Source organism: Anthonomus grandis, chromosome 6, assembly GCF_022605725.1.
Source record: "Anthonomus grandis grandis chromosome 6, icAntGran1.3, whole genome shotgun sequence".
In the NCBI taxonomy this organism is placed as follows: domain Eukaryota; kingdom Metazoa; phylum Arthropoda; class Insecta; order Coleoptera; family Curculionidae; genus Anthonomus; species Anthonomus grandis.
This window is the reverse complement of record NC_065551.1, coordinates 6,781,335-6,806,388: the sequence shown is the minus strand read 5'-3', so window position 1 is coordinate 6,806,388 and position 25,054 is coordinate 6,781,335. Positions and strand designations below refer to the sequence as shown.

Here is a 25,054-nt window from a genome sequence, read left to right as displayed (position 1 = left end):
CCGATAACATCATATCAAGGGAGAACCATCATCATAAACGTAGAATAATAAAAATTATTAAGAAATTTATAATAATTATAAAATATTTAATGTCCATAAAAATGCTTTTTAATAGATAGCTACATTTACTCTAATGAAGGACGTTAAAAAATGCAAAAAGAGCTAATAAACCAAAATCAAAACTTTTATTATCCAAAAAAATAGATACAAAGAGTATGGATTTCATCACAGTTTTACATGCTATAATCTCGGCCTAAAAAAAAATATTGCTAACTACCTATAAGATTTATAGATATCTAAAATTCAAACATATCAACCTATACTATATATTACAAAAAAAGTTAAAATGGTCAAAAGTAAAGTGATATAGAAAAAGGTTAAAAAGAAAAAAAAGAAAAATAAAACATTACATCGTTAAAAAAGTTATAATACTTAACTGCCTAATCGGCTAGATAGCTATCTACATCATAAAAACATTTATTGGCTAGGAATTCCTTTAACTGTCTTCTAAATATCGAAACGGTTTTGTTAATATTTATATCATTCGATAGTTTGTTATATAGTTTTGGACCTATTCTTAATACAAATTTTTTAGAAATAAGTAGCCTGCTTTCTAGAACGAGTTGGGTAATTATGAAAACTACCATTAACAGTAAAGGAATTGAAATTTTTAAAAACATATAAGCAAACTTCAAATATATACACACGGGATAGTCCAAATTCTATATTCCCTAAAAAGAGGTTTACAGGAAGTTATCGGTGATACTCCGGCAATACACCTGAGAATCTGTTTTTGGCTAATAAATACTCGCCATGCAGGCGACGTACAGCCCCAGAGCTGAATACCGTACAAAATTCGTAAGTGTATAATAGCGTGGTATAGACAAATTAGTTGATTAATTTCCATTACCACCCTAAGGTTCCTAATGGCATAACATAAACTACCGAGCTTCATTGACAACTCAGAACAATGAGATTCTCAAGAAAGTAAATCATCCAATGTTAAGCCAAGAAGCTAAACTGATTTTTGGCGTTCCAAACAATCGTTATCGTTGGTTACACATACATTAATATCACTATTTATTTGACTATGACATGCATGAAAAACCATGTAATTAGTCTTTTTATTGTTCAAGTAAACTTGATTTAAAATAAACTAATTGCTAAGTTCCTCTAAGGCTTTTCCAGCAGATACATCAACTGGTTCCATGTTCTGTCTTCGGACCAGCGCAGATGTATCATCAGCATACATGGTGATGACACTATGTGTTATTGCCAGAGGCAAAGGATTATTAAATAAAAGAAACAACACCGGGCCCAATACGGAATCCTGTGGAACCGCAATGTCCAATTTAAGGTTTTCATACCACATACTAGATCCGGAGCTATACCTCACTGCTACATATTGTGAGCGATCTGCCAAAAATGATGCAAACCAGCTCAACACTACTCCCCTTACACCATAGGATTCCATTCCATCCAAATAATTAAGTCGAAATAATTTGATTTTTTTTTAAATAAGACATAAGCCGATCAACTGCATATTCAAAAATTTAAGGTTAAGGCTATGGGTCTGTAATTGTCAGGCATAACTCGAACCCTTTTTTAAATACCGGTATAACTTATATATTTTTAACGAATTTGCAAAAATTCCCTTTTTAAAAGATAAATTTATAAAATCAGTTAAAGGTTTAAGGCAAGCCCCAGCAGTATTCTTAAAAATATGTAAAGGAATTTCATCAGGTCTAATTGACTTTTTGTTTTTAATTTTAGTTTTAATAATATGAAAATTTCATTTTCATTAAATGGAATAATGCTCATGCTTTTCCGTAAAATAACTGACCTGTTTATGTCTTTATAAATATTAGTAGTCATATTTTTATTTTTAGCAATATTGCTTAAGATGCTTTTTCGTTCTTTTATAACAAAAATCATTAAAGTAAGTAGCCACTTCTTTGGGATTATTAATTAAAACTCCATTATCATTAATTTTAATATTAGATACCTTTTTATTGTTGCCATTTAACTCTGACACAACTGACCATATGGTTCTACTGGGACTTTCGGAATCAATATTTTTTTGCTGGTAAAATTGTTTTTTACAATTATTAATCAAAGTTTTATAAAAGGTAAAAACACAAAATCCACAGTATCAGAAAAGTTTTATGCTTAGCGCTTTCAATTCTGTACACTGCATTCAGTTCCGCAACCGCACACTGACGCTGATGCAGCTCCTTTAATAGCCTACTAGATTTACGAACTTCGTTAGTAACCCATGATTTCTTGTTACTACCGGAGCCCGATGGTTTAGTAAGAAGTTTACATTAAAATGCTACACATATGATTTGAAAATATACAGTAGTGGCCATAATTATAGCAACAAGTACATTTTTCCTTCAAATTATATGATGTAGTAGATTAGAAAAAAAACTGGTATATATTATGATGTATTTTTTACAAAGCTTTTTATTTATGTTTATTTTTTTGTTACTTTATAAAAGAAATAAAAAATGGGAATTTTTTTTAGGAAACGGGTTGGACAAAATTATCGCAACACATTTTAAAAAAATCAATTTATTTATTCTCCAAAGTCAAAATAAGATTACAATACAATAATATTCTTCAGTATTTATTATAGTACCCTTTAGCCCTTATAACAGCAATGCATCTTTTTGGCATGGATAAAATAAGTTTGTTTATAACATCATGATCGATTGACAACCAAGTATCCTGAAGAGCTTCGAAAAGTTCTCCAGCATTTTTGAAATTCCTGGTTCTACACCTGTTATCCACAATTTCTCAAAGATTTTCTATTGAATTTAAATCCGGAGATTGGAAGGGCCACTTCATAACATTAATTTTTTCATCATGGAGAAACTCTTTTATTAGCCTTGAAGAATGTTTTGGATCATTGTCATGTTAAAATTGATATAACAGCGGCATATTTTCTTCAGAATAGGGTAACATAACATTCTTTAATATATCCTTGTACATAAATCGATCCATAATCCCTTCTATTCTGTGAAGAGGTCCCATACCATACCCCGAAAAACAGCCCCACACTAAAACTGAACCACCACCATGCTTAACTGTAGGAGAAGTGTACCGAGGATTAAATCTTTTGCCTACAGGACGTCGAACGTATGTAGCACCATCACTTTTAAATAAATTGAATTTTGATTCATCGCTAAAAATAACTCTGCGCCACTGATCAATAGTCCAGCCCTGGTGTTCTCGAGCAAATTCAAGTCGGGCCTTCACGTTCTTCTTGGAAAGAAGAGGCTTTTTTGCTGGTCTGCGTCCAAACAACTTATTTTCAAATAGACGCCGCCTTATGGATCGTTCACTAAGATCGGAACACCCACTGCCATCCAAACGCCCTTTAATTTTTCAAGAGGACAAAAATGGGTTTTGCCTGGAAATCCGAACAATCATTTTGTCACTTTTTTTTAAAGTTTCCGGGGACGTCCCGAATTTTTTTTGGGTACTACCAGCCCTGTGTTATTGTATCTTTTCACTATACGTGATACAACTGATCTGTGAAGAGCGAAATTTTTTGCAATGGATGACTGTTTGATGCCTGACTTATACTGATTAATTATAAGTTGCCTCACTTCAACAGACACGGTTTTACCACGACTCATACTGTTATTTAAATAAGTTAATAACTACCAAGAAATCACAATAAAAATTGTTTCAATATTGCACTTCAACAGATTGAAAGAGCACTAAATTTCAAATGTTGCTATAATTATGACCAGGTGAAATATTTGCAATTACAAATATTTATTGTCAGCAAAAAAACAGGTAGGCTTTTTTTATTTGAATGAGAAATTTTGTTTAAATATTAAGAGGCCATCTAAACCAGTGGCGTACTTTACGATTAAAACATACATATAATAGTTATTATTAAATATTAGTAAAATTCAGATTTGTTGCTATAACTACATGCTAACAACTGCATCAGTCAGATAAACTTGTAAAAATTAAATCCAATACAGTAGCAATTTTTGCAACAATTATGCAACAACAAAAAAGGCCAATACGAGTTGGTATATGAACCTGATTTTTTAAATTAAAACTGGCCAATACATAGTTAAATTACTGGTTTTCTAGAGAATTAAGCGAGTTTATGTTAAAATCACCTAAAAATATAATCTCGCGATTAGGTTTAAAATACTTTTCCATCATACAACACAAATTACGAATAAAATAATTCGTCCCACATAATTCGATATCCCTTTCTGAACAAAAATCATCCAATTTAATAATATCACAATTTATATCATTATGTGCTCAGATAGCTGCGCCACCATGAGCCAGATTATTGTGACAATAGTGTGCACGTAGACATTATCCCTCTATAACCATAAAATTTACATTATTTTGATTACCCCAAGTTTCTGTGAGACAGAAAAAAAATTATTTTTTTTTTCCGTATAGTTAATTTAAAAAAAGTCACATAAGTGTTGAAACCTGTAACATTTAACAACATAATGTCAATAAACGGAAATACAGTTCTTAATTGAAAGCATAATCTATTGTTAATGAATACTTATCATGTAAATATTTTTTGACGACGTCACTGGAAAAGACATCTTGTGTGGATCGAGCGGCATTGCGATGTTGTTGCCTTTTTCTTTAATATACGTTATCTGCATTCATTTAACTTTGAATATCGACTTCTTTATAGAGTATATTATCATATTTTATTAAAGAGGAACAATAGTATTGTTTTCTGCCTGTGAAAATAAATGACAAATTTTTACGAAATTATAAAATGTTTTTTTTTGTCATTTATACATAAGCATTTGGCCTCATTGCATCAAAGATGTTGCAAGCAAACAAACTGCCCATAGTCTCACGGCAATGCTAATTCTAGCCTTTAAATGTTCTAAGTAACCATACGAGGTTCAGTATCGAAGACCAAGCTAGGTTGGCTACTGGACACCAAGAGCTGCGTATACCCGCCTGGTCTAATGGCCACAACATACATTGGACAGAAGCAGAGAATTTGTGCAAGGAGTAACATTGAAAGAAAAGAAAATTTCTGGAAGCAACTTACATCACGCAAAACTGTGTTGATATTCCCAACATCTGGTTACTGTCAGGACACTAGATTTAATGAACTTCACGCATGACTAGACGCCACACAGCTTTAGTATATAAGCAACTGAAACGTCGTGTTAATTTTTAAGTCAATGAAAGTTCAGATTTTACTGTAAACTATAACGTGTCAACCCTGAAGGTAGCCGAAACGTTGGAATTTCTTCAAAGGAAACAAAATCAGGAAACAAAATCAGTTTTAATAGCGCCCCTAAACCTGTTACTCTTTCTCTCTGAATATCATTTAGAAAATTACTGAAAAGCTAGGATGTAAGATGCCCACCTTGCGGTGCTCCAGATGGTACATTAATTTCAGAAGAATGCAGCCTGCTCTCAACAACAAACTGCGATATTCAGGTAATTTGTCATACATCCATACCCGCAGGAAAAAAAAAGGAGGAATATCACGCAAAATGCAATTTGTATGTGCACATATATATAAAAATATTTGCAGCACCAAATTAGACATTAATAAAAAAATCTATTTAGGTAAATATTTTTTTGTTCATTTTATAAAACAGGCATATACAGGGTGATTCAAAATTGAGTGCAAAGATTTCAAGGGCGTATTTACCAGCCAAAAATAAGAACTCTTTTTCATATAAACGTATGTCCTAACTTGCTTCGTTTTCTAGATACAGTGTAAAAGTTTTTTAATAAAATCGGTTTTTTTATTAATTATTTAAAATCCTTTCAGCCGATTTAAATAAAATTTGGTAGGATTATTTATCGTCATAAAGGCCCTCCTTTGATGGGAATAAAATAAATTTATTAATTCCAGTGGCGTCTCAGGGGGCTACCTACTTGATACTTATAGATAAAATTATGGTAGGCCACCGCTTTTTTGACAATTTAAATTTTTTTTAGATTAAGCGGTCATTAATGTAACTTTCTTGCCTCTTGAACCTTACTCGTATCTAGCTTTGTTTCCAGGAATAAAATTAAAATCTGTGCCTGGCCCTATTAAAACAAATAATAAATTCGCATCGATTATTGAGATTCATTTAATTTCTTTTCAAAATTTAACTTAGCCTAAGTAACAGATACATACCAAGATGATGAAAAGCAGATTTTCATAACAAATGCTGGAAATGACTGCCTCCATGGACTGCCGAACGCGTTAAAAAATGTCTGAGTGTTTCTGACTACCTCGAAGGCATGAAAATATCCGTTGTTGTAGGATTTCAATGGAATGAACTGGTCCTGCATCATACACCAAGCTTTTAACATGGCCCCATAGAAAGAAATCTAGCGGGGTACAGTCTAGGGAACGCCGTGGCCAAGCTATTGGACCTGCTCGGCCGATCCAGCGTCTGGAGAATTCAGGGTCTAAATATTCGCGGACAGTTATTGGAAAATGGGGAGGGGCTCCATCGTGCATAAAATAAATATTTTGGCGAATATTCAACGGCCCATCCTCCAATAAACCGGGTAAATGATTCTGTAAAAAGTCCACGTATGTATCACCATTTAAAGTTCGGGGAAAAATAAATGGAGCAATTAAAAAGTCTGCAACAATCCCTGCCCAAACATTTAAACTGAACTGCTCTTCGGTTCGACTGTCGAATTTCATGGGGATTTTCAATTTCCCAAACATGGATATGATAATTAACGCCCCATCGCGGGTAAATTGGGCTTCGTCCGTAAATAGGATGAGAGATAAAAAATTCAGATCCCTGGCACAATTATTTAGTATCCATCTTGCGAATTGTACCCGCTGAGGAAAATTTCGTGGGAGCAAACCCTGAACGCGCCGGATATGGTATGGATAAAAACTATTTTCATGTAAAACCCTCCAAACTGTCGATTGACGAAGGTTTAAATCCCGTGCAATTTGCCTTGTGCTTAACGCAGGATTCTCCTCAATAAGTTGTAGAATTTCCTGTTCCGTCATCACGTTGCGGACTTGACGCGGCCTACCAACATTCATTCTGGTAGTTTGCAATCTTCCAAATTCCCGGAGATGCTGATGAGAGTTGCAGAAAGTTCTGCAGTTGGGCAGACGACGATGAGGAAATCTTAACGAGTACATCCTAAATGAAACGAGAAAAAAAAGTACATGAAACGAGCTTCAAGCGCGTTTCCATCAGCCAGGCCATAAACAAAATGAATTTCTGCAAGGTGCTCAAATGAAAATGGTTCATTTTCCATTATTAAAAGAAAAGAAAAATGAAGAACAACCACACAAAAACGACGAAACCGACTGTAAACACCAAAACGTCAATAATGACAAATATGTCATGGTTATGGAGAAAAACAAATTACTGCTAACAAAGGTCACAGCCCCCTACTTACTTTCTTTTTTTAATAGGACCAGGCACAGATTATTACCAAATTTTATTTAAATCGGCTGAAAGGATTTTGAATAACTCATAAAAAATCGATTTTATTAAAAAACTTTTACACTCTGTATCTAGAAAACGAAACAAGTTAGGACATACGTTTTTATGAAAAAAACTTCTTATTTTTGGCTGGTAAATACGCCCTTAAATCTTTGCACTCAATTTTGAGTCACTATGTAAGGCATCTCATTAAAAAAAAAAAACTAAGTTCAGTTTAAGTTGTATTTTGATTAATTTAAAATAATTGTTGATTTTTTAAATGCATGTACAATGGTAAAACTCTTCAATATTAAAAAAAAATAAAAAAACTCTTACCTGAATAAAATCACCCAGTTTATCAACCAAGTCTTCGAGAGAATCGCACTGGTAAACTTGAGGATTTAGAGAGTAACCGAATTCCCTAAAATACAACTGCGGAAGATCCTCGAACTTTAACGTACCAGAGTCGACGCTTCGAATTACTTGCAGTACTTGAGAGCTGAGGACTTTCAAGGATTGTTCAGATGTTAGGCTTACTGTACGTACTCCGTCTGGTAGTTCTTTTATCTGAATTAAGTTTTATTTAATCGTCATTAGGAAAATATTCGTTTTTGCAACATGTAAAACTAATACTAACAAAATTATCCGCAAAGACATTTACCATAAAAATAGTTGACTTGATCAAAGTATTACACCGACAACACATAGTTATACCAGAGTAAAATTAAAGAACTTCTATTTTTAAACTCGATCTCGTAACAGCTTCTCGTGAAAATTTACGCTAAAGAAGTAAAGCAAAATATTTTGTAAGTAAATTTTTAAAATTAAATTTGCTTCTTAGTAGGGTTTGTTTGTAGGTAATAAAATCTTACGAAAGATTCAATATTTTCAAGCACATATTGACCACAATAACTTGATTAATTTCTTTGATTCTACTCTGGTACCTGAGACGCACATTATGAAACGAATACAAACATTCAAATTTTTACCTCTACCACGTCTGGTATAGCTTCAAATAATTCAATAAGCTTGGCAAAACCATAATCGGAAACTTTGCATTGATGGCCGAAATGGTGATGATAAGCAGGAACAAATTTGTTAAAAAGCATGGTGCAGTATGGCGTATGCCTTAACAGATCTATCACCTAATAATGCAAAAGTAAAAAAAAAACAAATTTAAATGCCGTTTGACAAATTTGTAAATATTTTTGTTCCTACTATTCGGATTAACGACTACTAAAACGAAGAAGTTTTTTTTATTTTAGATGAATATTTAAATTACAATTTTTAGAATATTATAGGTAATATAATACCAGTTAATATTAAAATCAGGCTTAATACTAGAACCTTTCATCATTTACAATTTTGTCAAGCATGGGTTTAGAAATGAAAAAAAAAATGAGAATGCAACAGTGGTTTACTTTTTTTGGTTCTAACTATTGATCGGACGTTCATGAGGCTATTATTCGCAATAATAAAGTAAAAAAAAATTTGCAAACATGTTTAATAAACAACAATGCCTATCATCAACAAGGCTAAAAACTTAACACTATCCAAGAAACGTAGGTTAAAGTCTAAGATTATTTATTTTTGATTTGAATGACCGTAAGCCGCTGTAAAAATGGATCCAAGCTATTTTCATTACGGAAATGCAAAGTCCTATTCAGTGGAGAAAAAATCCATAGTTGGCCGAATGAAAGGGTAAACGAAACATAGAAGAGTTGATCCTTCTTTGACAGGTGTTAAAAGGAATTGCTTCCAAGACGGTAGGACAATGATATAAAGCATTTAAGATCTTATAAAACATTAAAGCATCATAATAATGCCGTCTAACTTCAAGATTAGGGATATTAAATTGGATACTGATAGCATTATAGTCGATGTAATAATTACGAAAAGTAATAACTTCAGCTCTTTAGGCAAGAGATCTTAAGAATCTTCTTTGTACAGCCTCAAGGCGTTTAATATGAGAATCATAATAAGGGAACCAAATTACAGACGCATACTCAAGCAAGGAACGTACCAAAGAGTAACAAAGTAACTTGAACCAGTAAGGTGAAAGATGTACACTATTTCTAGTGATAAAACCAAGACTACGCATACTCCTGTTAATAATATTCAAAATGTCCGGCAAAAAAGTTAGCTTGGTATCGAAAAGAACACCTAAATCTTTAACTGTATCAACTGATTTGAGTTCCTTATTGTTGATTGTGTATTGATAATTAATAATTTTATTAGAACGACCAAACGAAATACATACACACTTCTTTAAATTCAGTTCCAGACTATTGCTACTACACCACTCAGCAACACTATTTCAATCTAATTCAAGTAACTCAGCATCAAGATATGACTCAATGGCTTCATACAGTTTAAAATCATCAGCAAAAGCAAGATGCTTTGAATGAACAATTATATCACTCAGATCTTTTATGAACAAGTTAAAAAAGACCGGTCCAATATGCGAACCTTGAGGCACGCCTGAAAATACTTCAATACCATTAGAAATATAATTATTTATCCTGACCAACTGTGTGCGACCAATCAAAAAAATCTTACCATGTATCCGTAAAGTAGTGGATAAAATCAATAAAAAATTAAACTCTGAAAAAAATGCCCGAACCTTTTACAGGTACTCGAAATATCTCTGAAACCAATCATGCACAAGATTTCGATTCTTTCACGTTCGGTTAATTGTCTCATATTTCATACAATAACAGTAGATATTAAATTGTAGTTACTAATAAAACGCAGGATGACACTGCGCTTTCGGCTCTCAAAAAGAATAAACATCACTTGCAAATTTAGAAATACTTCAAATAGTTGCACCAAAATACATTCACTTTTTGACACTGACAACAAAAAAGAAAAAAACAAAATACCAACATTTAATTTAGATAGGTATTTCTTTAATTTTACATTTTATAATAATTTTTCGTTCAAAATTGCTTATGTAACCGCTATTCATTTGTACCATATCCCTTTTAAAAAAATGCGTTTTTTCTCATTCTGCATTAAAAAATGGTGGTTTCCATTTAAAAAACATATTGATGATGTAATATATTTTTTGAGTCAGGGTGACTATATTATTGTATATTGTTGACTAGTATATTGTACGTATATTTAATTTCCACGTAGAAAAACCCTAAAGCCAATATTAAAATCGACGGGTTCGGGCATTTTTGTCGGAAACGGTCCATTAAATTTTTATTGAATTTATCCGCTACTTTACGGATCCACTGTATATACATATACAGGGTGTCCGGTTCATGTGGGAAATCTCTCGGATTCAGGTAGAACATCGAAAAATAATACCGAACGTTCCTATAAAAAAAATTCCTACAGGCCTTCTTTACGAAGATACAACCTCCTAAAGGACGCTGCTGGAAATTGGTTTTTCATAAATTACTTTTAAACTACCCGGTAGAATTTATTGAAAATTTTAGGTGATGAACACTATTAGGGACCTCTTAAAATACATTTACCTTGTTTACTTTACCAGGGGCGGACTAGGTTGTACACTTTAATGCGTATATTTTTAACACCCTGTATGTTAAAGTCTAAAAAAATAAATTTGGATACCTTGAACCCTAGGCTAAAAAAAAGGTACTCTTGTTCATTATCGATAAAATGTACCGTTTTGGAGAAAAAAAATAATAAACGAGCCAATGTTTTTTTTTTAATTTTTTTTAAATGAGATAAGTACGCCAGTTATTCAAAGACCAGAAAATTTCGATGTAAGTCATTTAATTTTTAAAAAAATACATGTTCCTAAAAATACAGTGGTGTCCTAAAAAATATTTTTTATTTATTATACGTTTATTTCTATTTTGTTATTCTTAAGTTAAAAACTAAACATAAAAAAAAAAATAAAAAAATAATGTAAACCAATTGTATTGTACCTGACTTATTTATCGGAATTTTTACATTTTTGAACGCATTATTGTTACAAACGTTGCTATACCCAGATTTAGCAAATACCTATCATTTAAACCTACTGTTTGTCAACATATTCATCCTTTATTTGATAATATTTTTTTAAATTTTTGTATTTTTTGGTAACTTTTAATTTAAATAAACGTCAAAATATGGAGTTTACTTTAATTGAGTATGCAGATATGCATTTTATGTATGGTCTGGCGTCTTGCAATGCACTGGAAGCAAAAGGATTGTACGAAGAAAAAATTCCCAATCGCATTATTCCGGATCAGAAAACATTTCAATGTGTTGATCAACGTCTAAGGGAAACTGGTAGGTTTCTGTTTTCCACTTAATGAGGTAATACTATTAAATTTCCTTAATGCAATTTTAGGATGTTTTGAAAAAAAAAAAAGAATAATGGTGGTCAGAGGAGAACAGCACGTACAGTGCAATTGGAAGAAAATATTTTAGACGCTGTAGCTGACACTCCTTCAACGAGTACTCGAAAATTAGCCGCTTAGCTTCATTCGTCCAAAACAATTGTACATATGGTACTTCAAGAACAACTGTTGCACCAATATCACTTACAAAAAGTGCATGAACTACTGCCCAGAGATTTTGCTCCTACAAACTGGCTGTTAGATCAGCAGCGAAATAACCCTATCTTTTGCCTTTTTGGGGTTTAAGCAACAAGGGATTATTAAACATAATTTTTGTGATTCAAAAAAAGGCAGTTAGATACCTATATTCCGCTGGGTTAAGAGATTCTTGTAAACCTCTCTTTATATCTCAAAAAATCCTAACTCTTTTTTTTCTTTTTATCTTAGAAACAGCTACTCTTATTCATAAATGTCCTAAACCTCCCTCTAACACTGGTCATATGACTCGCCAGGTTAACGATTTTCCCTTACCAATCCCTACATCCTCCCTCACCAAGAACTCACTTATATACCTTAGCAAAAAAATTTACAACCATGTTCCTTTATGTATCAGACAAATTTTAGAAGTTAAGAGATTCAAAAAGGAATTAAAATCACTTTTATTATCCAGGGCATATTATAGCCTTGACGATTTTTTCAATGATACCTTTTAACCTGTGCTCTGACATCATTTTAGTGTTTTAGTTTTGTTTCCTGTTAAATAATTTAATTTACTTCTTCTAAATTCTGTTTTATTGACAGCTTTACTTATTTTTTAATGAAATTTATCAAAAAGATGCTTTTTTTTTTCTCAATCTGTTTTGTTATGATTAATTTTGGTAATGTGTGTAAATGTTATGGTAAAGTGTTTTAGATGTTATGTTTGTTTGAAATTTGAAATTTAAAGTAAATTTGGAATTTTTTAGTTTTTAGGATGCTTGTACACAAGATTTTGTTGTCTTACGTAATATAGCACATTTCTTTTCTTTTCTTTTTTCTTTATCAGCACGATTCTTTTTACGGATGAAGCAGGGTTTACCAAAAATGGAATTGAAAACTTACATAACTCGCATGTATGGGCTGATGAAAATCCCTGTGATACTATTATTTTTCATCATCAACATCAATTCCAATCAATTAATATCTGGGCAGGAATTATTGGCAATTTTTTGATTGGGCCATTTGAACTGCCACCACGTTTAAACGGAGAACTTTATTTGGAGTTCCTTCAGAACAATCTTCCAGATTTATTAGAAGATTTGCCCCTTGTAACCCGCCGAGATATGTATTTTATGCATGATGGAGCTCCACCCCATTTTAGCCTTGCTGTAAGACACCACCTAAATAATACTTTTGAAAACCGTTGGATAGGTAGAGGAGGACCTGTTGCTTGGCCTCCTCGGTCTCCCGATCTAACGCCATTAGATTTTTATCTATGGGGTCACCTTAAAACCTTGGTGTATTCCACCCCAGTCGATACTCGGGAAGAACTGCTCCAAAGAATTACATTTCATTGTGATAATATAAAAAACAATCTTGGGTTATTGTGGCGAGTGCAGCAGTCTTCGATTCGTCGTGCCCGCGAATGTGTTAGAGTTCACGGAGCCCACGTCGAACCTACTTATGAAGTTTTTAATAATTAATTGTTTATTGCTCGTATTGAAGAATTTAACTTTTGTTTACATATTTGGTTTTTGGCATTTTTTTGTAAGTTGTTTTTTTCTAATTTTAAATTCTATTCTATTAATAGGTTGTTTTTTATTATTTTGTAAAGTATTTTTTAGGACACCACTGTATTTTCAGGAACATGTATTATTTTAAATTAAATGACTTACATCGAAATTTCTCTGTTCTTTAAATAACTAGCATACTTATCTCATTTAAAAAAATTAAAAAAAACATTGGCTCGTTTATTTTTTTTCTCCAAAAAGGTTCTCGATGTTCCTCCTGAATCCGAGAGATTTCCCACATGAACCGGGACACCCTGTATACTTTTTCTAGAAAATGTTATTACGATGAAGTTTTAAACCACAACAATCAGAAATATACATGCAAGATCGTACAACATTGATGGGAAAGACAAATAAACATGATGAGAAAGAAAATAAACATAAATGGCCGTACCAGATTTTACGTACCGATATTTAAACATCTTTAGAACGTCTTAGTTTACCATATTCAAATGTAAAGATCTAAAAAAAGCTTCACTGAAAATGCAATCATTTACAGGGATAAATAGGAACAAGGAATCACCGAGCCAAGTACATTTTTAGCAAAATTTTTTGATAAAAGTTTTACATCGCATTACAAGATATAAAGTAATTACTTGTATCTGAAAATGAGTAATTACTATGAAATGAGTAATTATTTGTATCTCTTAAAAGTACCAGTGTCAAGTCGATAAAAAAGGTAAACACTCAGAATAATACAATTAATCTGATATTCAAAAACTTCTGTGAAATCTCTGCATCCGTTAGTTCGATAGCCTTGCCGTTAGAAGATAAATTGAATGTCTTAATTGAATAAGCCACATGCATATGTGCTATGCATAAGTACCTACAGTGGTGGCCAAAAGTATGGAAACTTTTTTAATTTGTATTTTTTTTAAGAAACCAGGAACTATAATAAAGTTACTCATATTGTGATAAAGTATATATAATATATTACCTAACTTAACATATTAATTTGAAATAAAACGTATTATAAAAAAAAAATGAAATAAAATTAATATTTTCTTGGCTAAAAGTTTGGAAACTGAAGAAATTTTTTTTTTTTATTTATATAAATTACATCTAAATCAAAATCTACTAATATTTTGTGGTATATCCCTCCGAATTTATTACTTCTCTATATCTTCGTGGCATAGAATCGACAAGTCTTGCACAGTCTTCACTGGAAATGGCAGCCCACTCAGTTTGCAGTATTTCCCACAGTTGAGCCTTATTTGAAATCGAATGATTTCGAATCTTCCTGTCCAAATGATCCCATAAATTCTCTATGGGATTCAGGTCTGGGGACTGTGACGGCCAATCCATTAAAGCAATGCTCTGTTCATTTAACCCGTTTTTCACAAATTGGGACTTGTGTTTAGGGTCGTTGTCTTGCTGAAACAACCATCTCAATGGCATTTCCTCCTCAGCATAAGGCACATGTTGTTCTCCAATATGTCTTTGTATAGAAAACGGTCCATTATTCCATCGATTTTATCCAGGGGGCCAACACCTGATCGGGAGAAACAACCCCACACCATTACGCTTCCACCACCATGTTTTACCGTTGGCATTTGGTATTTGTGGCTCTACCTTGTACCTTTTGGTCGCCGGACATAACGTCTCCCGTCACTCACTCACGTTTCGTCACCAAACAATACAGTATTCCAATTTTGGTGAGACCAGGTAAGATGATCTCGTGCAAATTTCAAGCGATCCTTTCTATTTTTCTTTGATATTAGTTGTTTCTTTACAGCAACTCTTCCAAAAAGCCCCACTTCATTTAGCCTTCTTCTCACCGTGCGAGCAGACACAGAAATCCCCATTTCACTAATTTCTCTACAAATATCTATAGAAGTTTTCTTTGGGTCGTTCATCAATGTTCTTTTCATTACCTTCATAGCTCTTTTGGACAACTTTCTTGGTCTTTCTTGCTTGTGGGCTACCGAAACATTTCCTCTCTCTTCAATTTTTTAAATTATTTTCAAACAGTGCCTTTTAAAATGTTTAAATTTTTACTTATTTCAATTTGTTTATAACCCTTCTGGTATAGTTCAACTATTTTACTTTTTAAATCACTAGATAAGTATTTAGACTTAGGCATGATGCCTGTCTTCACTCAAACAAAATCGTACCGTTAAACAGCTTGTAGTAAACAATTATTATGATTTTATTAAAGGTTTCCATACATTTGGCCACAGAGAAATAACTCCTCTTTCATCAAAACTAATAAACAACATTCTTTTGCTTTTCCTCCATTGGAATTTCGTTATTTGCTGATAAGCTGTTTATTTATATTTTTGAGAGTTTTCGCATTGCGATATTTTCTGCATTATTTGAAAAAGTTTAAAGTTTCCATAATTTTGGCCACCACTATAGTTGTCTACTAAAAGTAAACTAAGTAAATTAAAATGTATCGATCATAAAAAATTAAAAATCAATAAAATACCTATACATGAAAATAATAAAAATATGGGAATCATCAATCAGAAAGCCAAAGAGGACTTTTGTTTGAAATTGACTTACCTCTCCAGCAAATTGCTTTGTCCGACTAGCTTCTTCAGGCGTCTGTTCCCTTTTAGGCACTGAAATAAAAACTCCCTCCTCGGTCCTCATAATGACCACAGTGTTTTCAGAAATCTCGCATAACAAATCATCTAAAGTACAAAGTCCATATTCAACGGGGTTAAATGGTTTGTTCAGGGCCCTCTCGTATGCAGCGGAGAACTCTTGTATGGGGATTTGCTTATTTGGTTGCAATTTGAGTACCCTGAGTAAGTCTGAGGTGAAACGGCGCATTTGAGCGGAATGAGTCAGTGTTATAGTGCGGCCGTCCCCTCCATAGCTATCGCTCATTATCTATGAAACATATTATTTTGAACATTATAATTATCTCTTAGCAATTTTCATATAATGTCATTAAGATTACCTGGACCACATGAGAAATAGCCTCTAATAAATCCCATAACTTCGTGAATCCATAATCTGCCACTCGACATTGGCGTCCAAAATGATGATGGTACGCAGGGATAAATTTTCGTAACGATATCTGACATTTGTCCATATTTTTTAATAAATCAACAACTTCTCTGCATAACAAGTTAATGTTTGGTATGAGAGAGGGAGCTACCGATTTTAATATTTTTTCTAAAATGTAAGAAAAAAATAATTTATTTATTTATTCACCGTATCAACAGCCAAAAGCTACTTATAGATACCAACTTAAATACAAAGTAATATAAAGTATACTAAGTTAATAGGAAAAAAAACAACTAAACACTAAGTAAAATGTACCAACTAAGTCATACCTTACATTTACTTAACACACATATTAAAATAATAAGGTAACAATGATTAGAATTGCATGATTAAGAATATTTAAGGTTAATACAAAAACAAAAAAAAACGTACGGCCACTCGAAATTCTCTTACAACAGGATATTATGTTGATTTAAGTTTATTGGTGATGAATGTACCAAATTGATTGAGGCTAGTCGAGTCAATACCTATATGTGAAGAATATAAATTAAAATAATAGCAGAGTTTATATATGGGTGAGTTTTTGTAAAGGTTTGTACGTGGATAGGCTAAGTAAAACATTCTGGAATTACGAGAATTTAATCTGTTAATGGCAAAGAATGTCAGGACAATCAATATTGTTTTTCAATATTTTATAAGTAGTTAACAAGAATATCTTAATTCTCCTCTTACTCAAAGAGAGTCTGTCAAACACCGACAATAAGTATTCATTGTCGCAACCTCTAGGGGGATAAACACCAAATTTCCGGTATTACATACACTTCTGAAACCTCCTTTGCACCCCTTCAATCAGAGCCATCCAAACGTTATATAGGGGAGACCATATGATGGAGTTATACTCCAAGATTGGCAACACCAAGCTATCAAAAAGATGGAGGCTGACATCAATGCAAGCTCCTTGGTGGTTCTAGCAATAAAGCCAGACATTTTTTATGCACTGTCAACTTTGGACAAAATGTGAAAAGAAAAAAATAAATTACTATCAAAAATAAGTCCTAAGTCATATCAAAAATAAGTCCTAAATCATTTAATACATAACTGAACGCTATAGGGCTACTATTGAGGGTAAATGATATGCAAGCACACTTACTGACATTTAATTTAAAGCTATGAATGTCACACCAGTTAGCAACATCAGAGAAGTCACTTTGTAAGTTGTGACAGTCTTCAATGCAGTCAATCTGTAAGAAACACTTGAAATCATCAGCAAGTAGAAGACTCTTTGCTTTTCTTATGTTGCATATTAAGTCGTTAATGGCCGCCAAAAATAAAAGGGGACCAAGATTGGAATCCTGAGGAACCCCAGAGGTGCTGTTAAAGATAAATAACCTAGATCCCTTAATCTCAACGTATTGGAACCTCTTACTCAAGTATGACCTAATCAATTCAATAATGTATGTATCAACATCACTCTATCAAAAACCTTTTCCATGTCAGTATATATAACGTCAACTTGTGATTTTTCGTTGATAGCTTCATGGACATATTGACAAAACGCGGTGACAAGGTAGATTTTCTTGGTAAAAACCCGTATTGACATGAAGTAATGCGGCCTGAGATGTCATGAAATAGACGCTCAAAAATAATCAACTCGAAGACCTTTGATATGGAGCTAATAATACTGATAGATCGATAATTTTTTATTTCATGTCTAGAGCCGGATTTGTGAATAGGAAGAATTTTACTAATCTTCCACTTATCTGGAAACGTTAAGATTTTGATGATTAAATTAAAAAGATGTTTAAATGGTTGTAAAAAATAATCACGACAGCCCTTAACGATAAATGCCGGAATACCATCAGGGCCTATTGCTTTATTAGCTTTAATCCTGCTGAACGCTTTAAGAATTTCATCTTCGGAAATCATTTGGGCGCAGAAAAATCACATGGGCTCCGTAGGTGAACAGTCAAGTCATTATCAATTATAAACACTGACCTGAAAAAATTAGCTTCAGAACCTGAGTAGGTTTTGTCCTCAAAAGTCATTTACTCTAGAATCACGCAGAAATTTAACAAAAGACCAAAACAATTTGGGATTTACTTTCAAACCAGATTCTACATCCCTTAAATAGTCAGCATAGGCACCTTCAATTTTCATTTTTACAGCAGCTCGAGTGGATCGGTATCTTCACTTCCAAAAGTTACCGATTTTTTTGCTCTTTAAGAAAAAATTTGTATTTGAGCTTGATAAGGTTAATAATTTCTTTGGTAAACCATACTGGATATTTTTTATTTATTTGGGTGGTCTTAGGAACGGATTTCTTAAAAATGTCCGCACAAGTAGAATAAAAATCATAGAGATAATAAACTGAAAAGAAATCACGGGTTAAAGGCAACAGACTTAGGATTTGAACATGGCTCAAAAATATTTGTTAACGAACACCTTTCACCCTACTATAAGCAACTTCACAAGAAAGCTAGGGAATTTTGTAAAAATTCTAACTTCAAATTTTGTTGGGTGAAAGAAATGAAAGTTTTCATAAAGAGGGACGAGAATAGCAAAGCCATTAATATTATTAATGAGTACACTCTGTCTTCCTTGCTAGCATCACTATAAACCATATCTTCTAATTAGTACTTTTGTAATTTCTTGTGCCAACTTACAACTTTTCTTTTCCTAATGACTTCGTCTCAGCAATTTTTTATTTACTACCAAAACACCAGAGGCCTTAGGACAAAGACAGTAGACTTTTATCAGTCTGCCTGCACCTGTCTATACGACTGTATCTCAATAACCGAGTCTTGGTTAAATCCCAACGTTCTGGACTCGGAGCTGTTTCCTGACAACTATAATATTTTTAGACTTGATAGGAACGCTAACATTAGTGGCAAAAGTGATGGTGGCGGTGTCTTATTGGCGATTCGTGACGTATACCACACGGAACTTGTCTCTAAGTGGTGTAATTATAACACAATAATCGAAAACATATGGGTGAGCGTTACTATAGAGGGGGGCAGAAAATTATTTTTATGCACTGTTTATATTCCACCTCATGCGGCAGTAAATAACTATCTAAACTTTTTGTCTAAACTAGAAAATATTATAAGCACTAATATTAATAGTTATTTTTTAATAATGGGTGACTTTAATCTACCTAATTTAATATGGTCACAAAAACCGAATGTTAAGGATTTATTGCCTATCAACGCCACTGATCCTTGCAGCAAAGCATTTTCTGATGCTTTTTACTTTAATAATCTAAAGCAATTTAATCACGTCTTCAATGCTAGTGATAAAATTCTGGATCTTATTATTTCTAATTCTACAAAAGTTATTGTAAATAAAAGTATGGATCCATTTGTGCCTGAAGATAGCCATCACATGTCTTTGGATATAAGTGTTAATTTAATATCGGAGAAAAACATTATTAGTAATTCATATACCAAGTTAAAATTTAATAATGCCAATTACGACACTATCAATGAAATTATTAATTCTACTCATTGGGACAAATTATTTTTATCTAAAGATGTAAATATTAACATTGCATGTTTTTATACTGTTTTAGATAACATTGTTATTAACCACATCCCTAGAATTAAGATCAATAAGGGACAATACCCTCTATGGTTTTCCAAACACACAATCTATCTAATTAAAAATAAACAAAAGGCACATAAAATGTGGAAACTGTACCGAAGACAATCTGATTACGACAACTTTTCAAATTTACGCAAAACAGTAAAGATTAATATACGCAATGATTACAAAAATTATATTTATAAAACAGAAATAAACATTGTCAAAGACGTTAAATATTTCTGGTCATTTTTTCACAACAAAAAAAACACTAAAAGCTTACCAATAAAAATGAAATTTAATGATCAGGAAGCTTCGAATTGTGTTGACATTAGTGAACTCTTTTCTAAGTATTTTAGTGGAGTATTTGAACCTTCTGATACACCAACTTTAATTGAGCCTAGTCAATGTCAAGAATGTTTTGTAGTTAACAATATTGATATAAATGACATTAAATCCGCACTTATATCTATGGATCCTAAAAAGGGACCTGGTCCAGACGGTTTTCCTTCATTTTTTTTGAAGTCTTGTCCTAGCTTGTGCGAGCCTTTGCATATTTTGTATAATCAATCTTTATCCAGCGGCATTTTTCCTAATATTTGGAAAACAGCTCAAATTGTGCCAGTATTTAAATCTGGAGAAAAAACTTATGTACGGAATTACAGGCCTATTTCCCTACTTAGTCACTTTGGTAAACTTTTTGAATCTTTGTTGTTAAAACAATTATTCTTTAAGGTCAAAGAAGCTATTGATGTTAACCAACATGGCTTTTTCCAAAAAAGATCGGTAATAACCAACTTAATACCATTTATTCAGAGTATAAACGAAAGTATGGATAGTGGTCTGGAAACTTGTGCCGTGTACACTGACTTTTCCAAGGCTTTTGATAAGGTACATCATCCTACACTTTTCGTGAAGTTGGAGAATTTCGGTGTGCACGGGGCCCTGCTCAAACTCATTAAAAGTTATCTAACAAATCGCTCTCAGTACGTTGTCGTAAATGGAGTAAAGTCTTCTTGTACAACCGTAACTTCAGGAGTACCGCAAGGTTCTCATTTGGGACCGATTTTGTTCTCAATTTTTTTAAATGACATTGGTCAATGTTTCTCTACCTGTAGATATCTTGCATATGCAGATGACCTAAAAATCTTTACAACAATCAAGAAGGTATCAGATTTTCGTGCCCTGCAATCTGATCTTGCAAATTTTGAAAGGTACTGTACCTTAAATAAATTATTTATTAATCCAGAAAAATGTCATTCTATACTTTTTAGCAGAAAACTATCTCAGACACAAAACAAATGTGATGTCTATCTCGGGGGCACTATCCTGAAGTATGTGGAGTTTATTAAGGATTTAGGTGTGACGTTGGATTCCAGACTGCTCTTCGACGTTCATATAGAAAACATTGTTCAGAAAGCTCTAAAAAATCTTGGTTTTATAACTCGAATTACAAAGGGTTTTAGTAATCAATCATCATTAATATTATTATATAATGCGTTCGTTAAACCTACTATAGAATATGCGACAGTGGCTTGGAATCCGATGTATCACAAATATATTGACCAAATTGAAAGAGTTCAACGAAAGTTTGTAAATATAGTAAATTTTCGCTTTAATAGACAGAGACATTTTTTTACTTACTATGATAACTTAAAATTTTATGGTATGAAGCCCTTAGAGAGTCGTAGAAACAATTTTGATTTAATATTGATTTATAAAATTATTAATAATTTAATAGACTGCCCTTTCTGTCTGGAAAATTTACATATCAACGTTAATCCTTACATTTTGCGTAATAGATCGACCTTTAGCATCTCAAGATATTCTTCAAACTATTTGTCTAACTCTCCATTGTTCAGATGCGCCCGTAGTTTTAATAATTTTCAAGAAACTAATTTGAATGATGATATATTTTTTTCCAGTATGGCTTCATTTAAGCGATACTTAAAAAATTCTACCTAATTTCGTAAATAACGATAAATATTGTCCTTTTTTTCCCTATTGTCATTATTCATATGTATATATGCTTCTTTATTGTTTATAAGAGTTACTATTAAATAAGTTAGTTTGGTTTATATTGCTTGGTGTATTTGTCAGGTTTGGTGAAAATGTAATGTTTGGCAAAGCGCTTACTTGTATTTAAATTCATAAGATACTTTGTGCTTTCCTGTTATTGGATTGCTTAGTCTATCTGTAGGAGAGCCTTGTACTTAAATAAATAAATAAATAAATAAACGTAATTATTTCTGTACATGTCATATTTGTAAATTATTTATTTTAGCAGAATTCATATTTAAAGAAACAAAATCACGACGTGAGCTGAGGTGACACACCACATACTTTCATAGTTAATATTAATAATAATAATCAATATAAATACGAGCCAAATGATTGTACAAAATATGAAAACGAAAAAATCTACTGGTACTTCAGTCAGTTGATGTATATTTTTTTATCTTCAAATAAACAAATCTTTAGCAATGCTTTTTGCGTGATCATAAGTGGATCAAGAACGAATTTAAAAAAGCCACCCATATACATATACCAACCATAACCAAGTACAGATTCTGCCAAGGATTTGGCAGAATCAATACAATGATTAAATTGTTTTTTTTTCGTAATTTAAACAATTAGAATTTTGTAAATATATTGTCAAATAACCATGAGTCAATAAATATAAGTCAAACCCGACAGGCACTCATGATATAATACATAAACTTTTTTTTACTCTACTGCACGTCCAGAAATGAGTATATCATTTACTTTTACCTGCTGATTTCTATTTTTTAGAAATGATTTTAAGGACTCATTTAGTTTTCTAATTATACTTATATCTTCCAGACGTTTCGACAGAACACCGTGAGGCAATATATTAAATATATCAAAGGTCTCTGCTAAATCAATAAAGATCGTCATATATTTCATGCTTTCGTTTAAATCAGAGCCAATGCAGATATTTACTTTTATGAGAGCATTCGCCGTGTTGCAATTTTCTCCGTATTGTTCACTAGATATTAAATTATACTTATTAATAAATTAAGTAAGGCGAAATTTTAAGCACTTTGCAATTAATTTACTAATAGAACTAGTCAAAGCAATTGGCCTGTAGTTAGATGATTTTTCTTTACCACCAGACTTATAAAGAGGGATAATACTTGTCTTTTTAAGTAAATCAGGATAAATTCTTGAGAGAAAAATTAGGGAAATTAAGAAGAACAAAGAGAGTTTAATAGGGCTTTATAATTTAATTTAAATTATCTTTGGAGATATTATCAACATTGCTAGACGTTAAATTTTTAAGGGCTAATTAATTTTATAAGATCATTAGCCAAAATGGGACTCACAAAGAAATTATGTTTGGCCTTTGCACTAGGAAAATGGTTGCTCTACAAATTTTTAATTTTTCCAGCTTTTTTAGAACCTGCAGTGCTAAAATAACGATGAAATTTCTCATCAATTGAAATGTCAGTTCTAAGGATTTCCCCGATTTAGTTAACATATTTAAAGGAAGTTTTCCTTTGGAAGATGTTCATTGGTACATTTTTTAATAGTTCAGGTCAACTTGGGATCCATTGAATGAGAGAAAAATAAGTTTAAAACAAAAAGTCCTCGCAACGTTTAATACTTGATTAAGCGTTTTGCGATATTCGATAAATTGAGATTTCTAATCTTTAACATTTTTTTTCAATAATCGCGCCTTCGTATTGAATTCAATATTCCCCTAGTTACCCAAGATTTTATAATTCTGTGTTTGCATTTAACATACTTCTCAGAAGTACATATATTTATTTTTTTTTAATTTATTTATTTATGATCAATTGGTAATAAGGTACAACAATAGTACTTTTACAAATCAAGCATCATACAAATTCAAAGAAATTTAAAATTGTTACACAGTACCGGTTTCTAAAATGCACAATACAGTTTAAGGAAATCACACTTACATATCTAACCGATTATGTGTAGTTATGTTACAAACTAACATAACTACACATAATCAGTAACATATACAAGGTGATTTATTAAGAATGGGCAATCTCTGAACTGGAGATTGACACACCAGAATATAGCAATTGAGCTTAACATGTATTATACAAATGTTGCAGGTTTACGAGAGACAAGGTATTTAAAGTTGAAATTTTAATTTTGATATTTCTTAATAATTTTGTGATTTTAAGCAGTATCGTCTTGAAAATTGGCGACTTTATGTGTTTTGACATGGAAACTACGAATTTTGTGGTGAATTTAGCATTACTTATACAGGGCGTTAGTTACACAGGGCGTTACCTGTTACTTAGGTAAATTACAACATATCTTTTTTGCCTAATCAGTTATGGCTAAAACGACTAGAAAATCTAAAAGGCAGTTCAATTTTAAATAAAAAAAATACTCTTGTTTATTTTATGTAACTCTATCAGTTTTTAAGTTATTTGCATTTTAAACATTCAGCGTAAAGAATCCTAAGCCACCGTTTTTACCTTAACTTTTTTTCCAAGTAGGCTTGTGTCAGCACTTATCAGTTTTTCCTCTAAAGAAATTATATGACAATTTTACTCTCACTAAGTAAGAGTGTATTATTTGTAGTAAAAATTTTAAAATAAGAAAATGCCACGTCATAATGAATATTCCAACGGTGAAATGCGTGATATGATTTGCGTTTTTGCTCAGTCAAATTATAGTGGACTTGGTGCAGCCAGAAGGTATTTAGAATTACACTCAAATTGAAGACAACCCAATCACAAACTGTTCAGACGTATTTATTCAGACTTATTTACACCCTGTTTCGCCTAGGCAGGTGCCTAGGCGAAACAGGGTGTTTTCGTCCTCAAACCTTAAATGGTGTTCCAAAAAATATCAACTTCGATGAAGAAGAAGAGGTTTTAGCTCGTATTTTTAGCTCAGTACTCGTCGGTTAAGTACGGCAACAGGAATAAGCCAATCGTCTATCTGGAGAATTTTAAAGAAAGAGAATCTCCGTCCATATCACTATATTCCTGTCCATAATTTGCTACCTCAA

The 25,054-nt window shown here is 32.3% G+C and overlaps 1 protein-coding gene across 2 annotated transcripts in view; it reads right to left on the bottom strand.

The window, feature by feature from the left end:
* The window catches only part of LOC126737742 (meiosis regulator and mRNA stability factor 1), a 153,388-nt gene that overhangs the window by 31,709 nt on the left and 96,625 nt on the right, over positions 1-25,054 (bottom strand). The window contains exons 15-18 of one of the 2 annotated variants that reach the window (XM_050442759.1): positions 16,406-16,623; positions 16,003-16,335; positions 8,417-8,572; positions 7,764-7,994 (exon numbers count right to left, since the gene is read on the bottom strand). In XM_050442759.1, coding sequence (XP_050298716.1) covers positions 7,764-7,994; positions 8,417-8,572; positions 16,003-16,335; positions 16,406-16,623 — 938 coding nt within the window. The remainder of the gene's footprint in view (positions 1-7,763; positions 7,995-8,416; positions 8,573-16,002; positions 16,336-16,405; positions 16,624-25,054) is intronic. The other variant, XM_050442760.1, reaches the window with a different exon arrangement.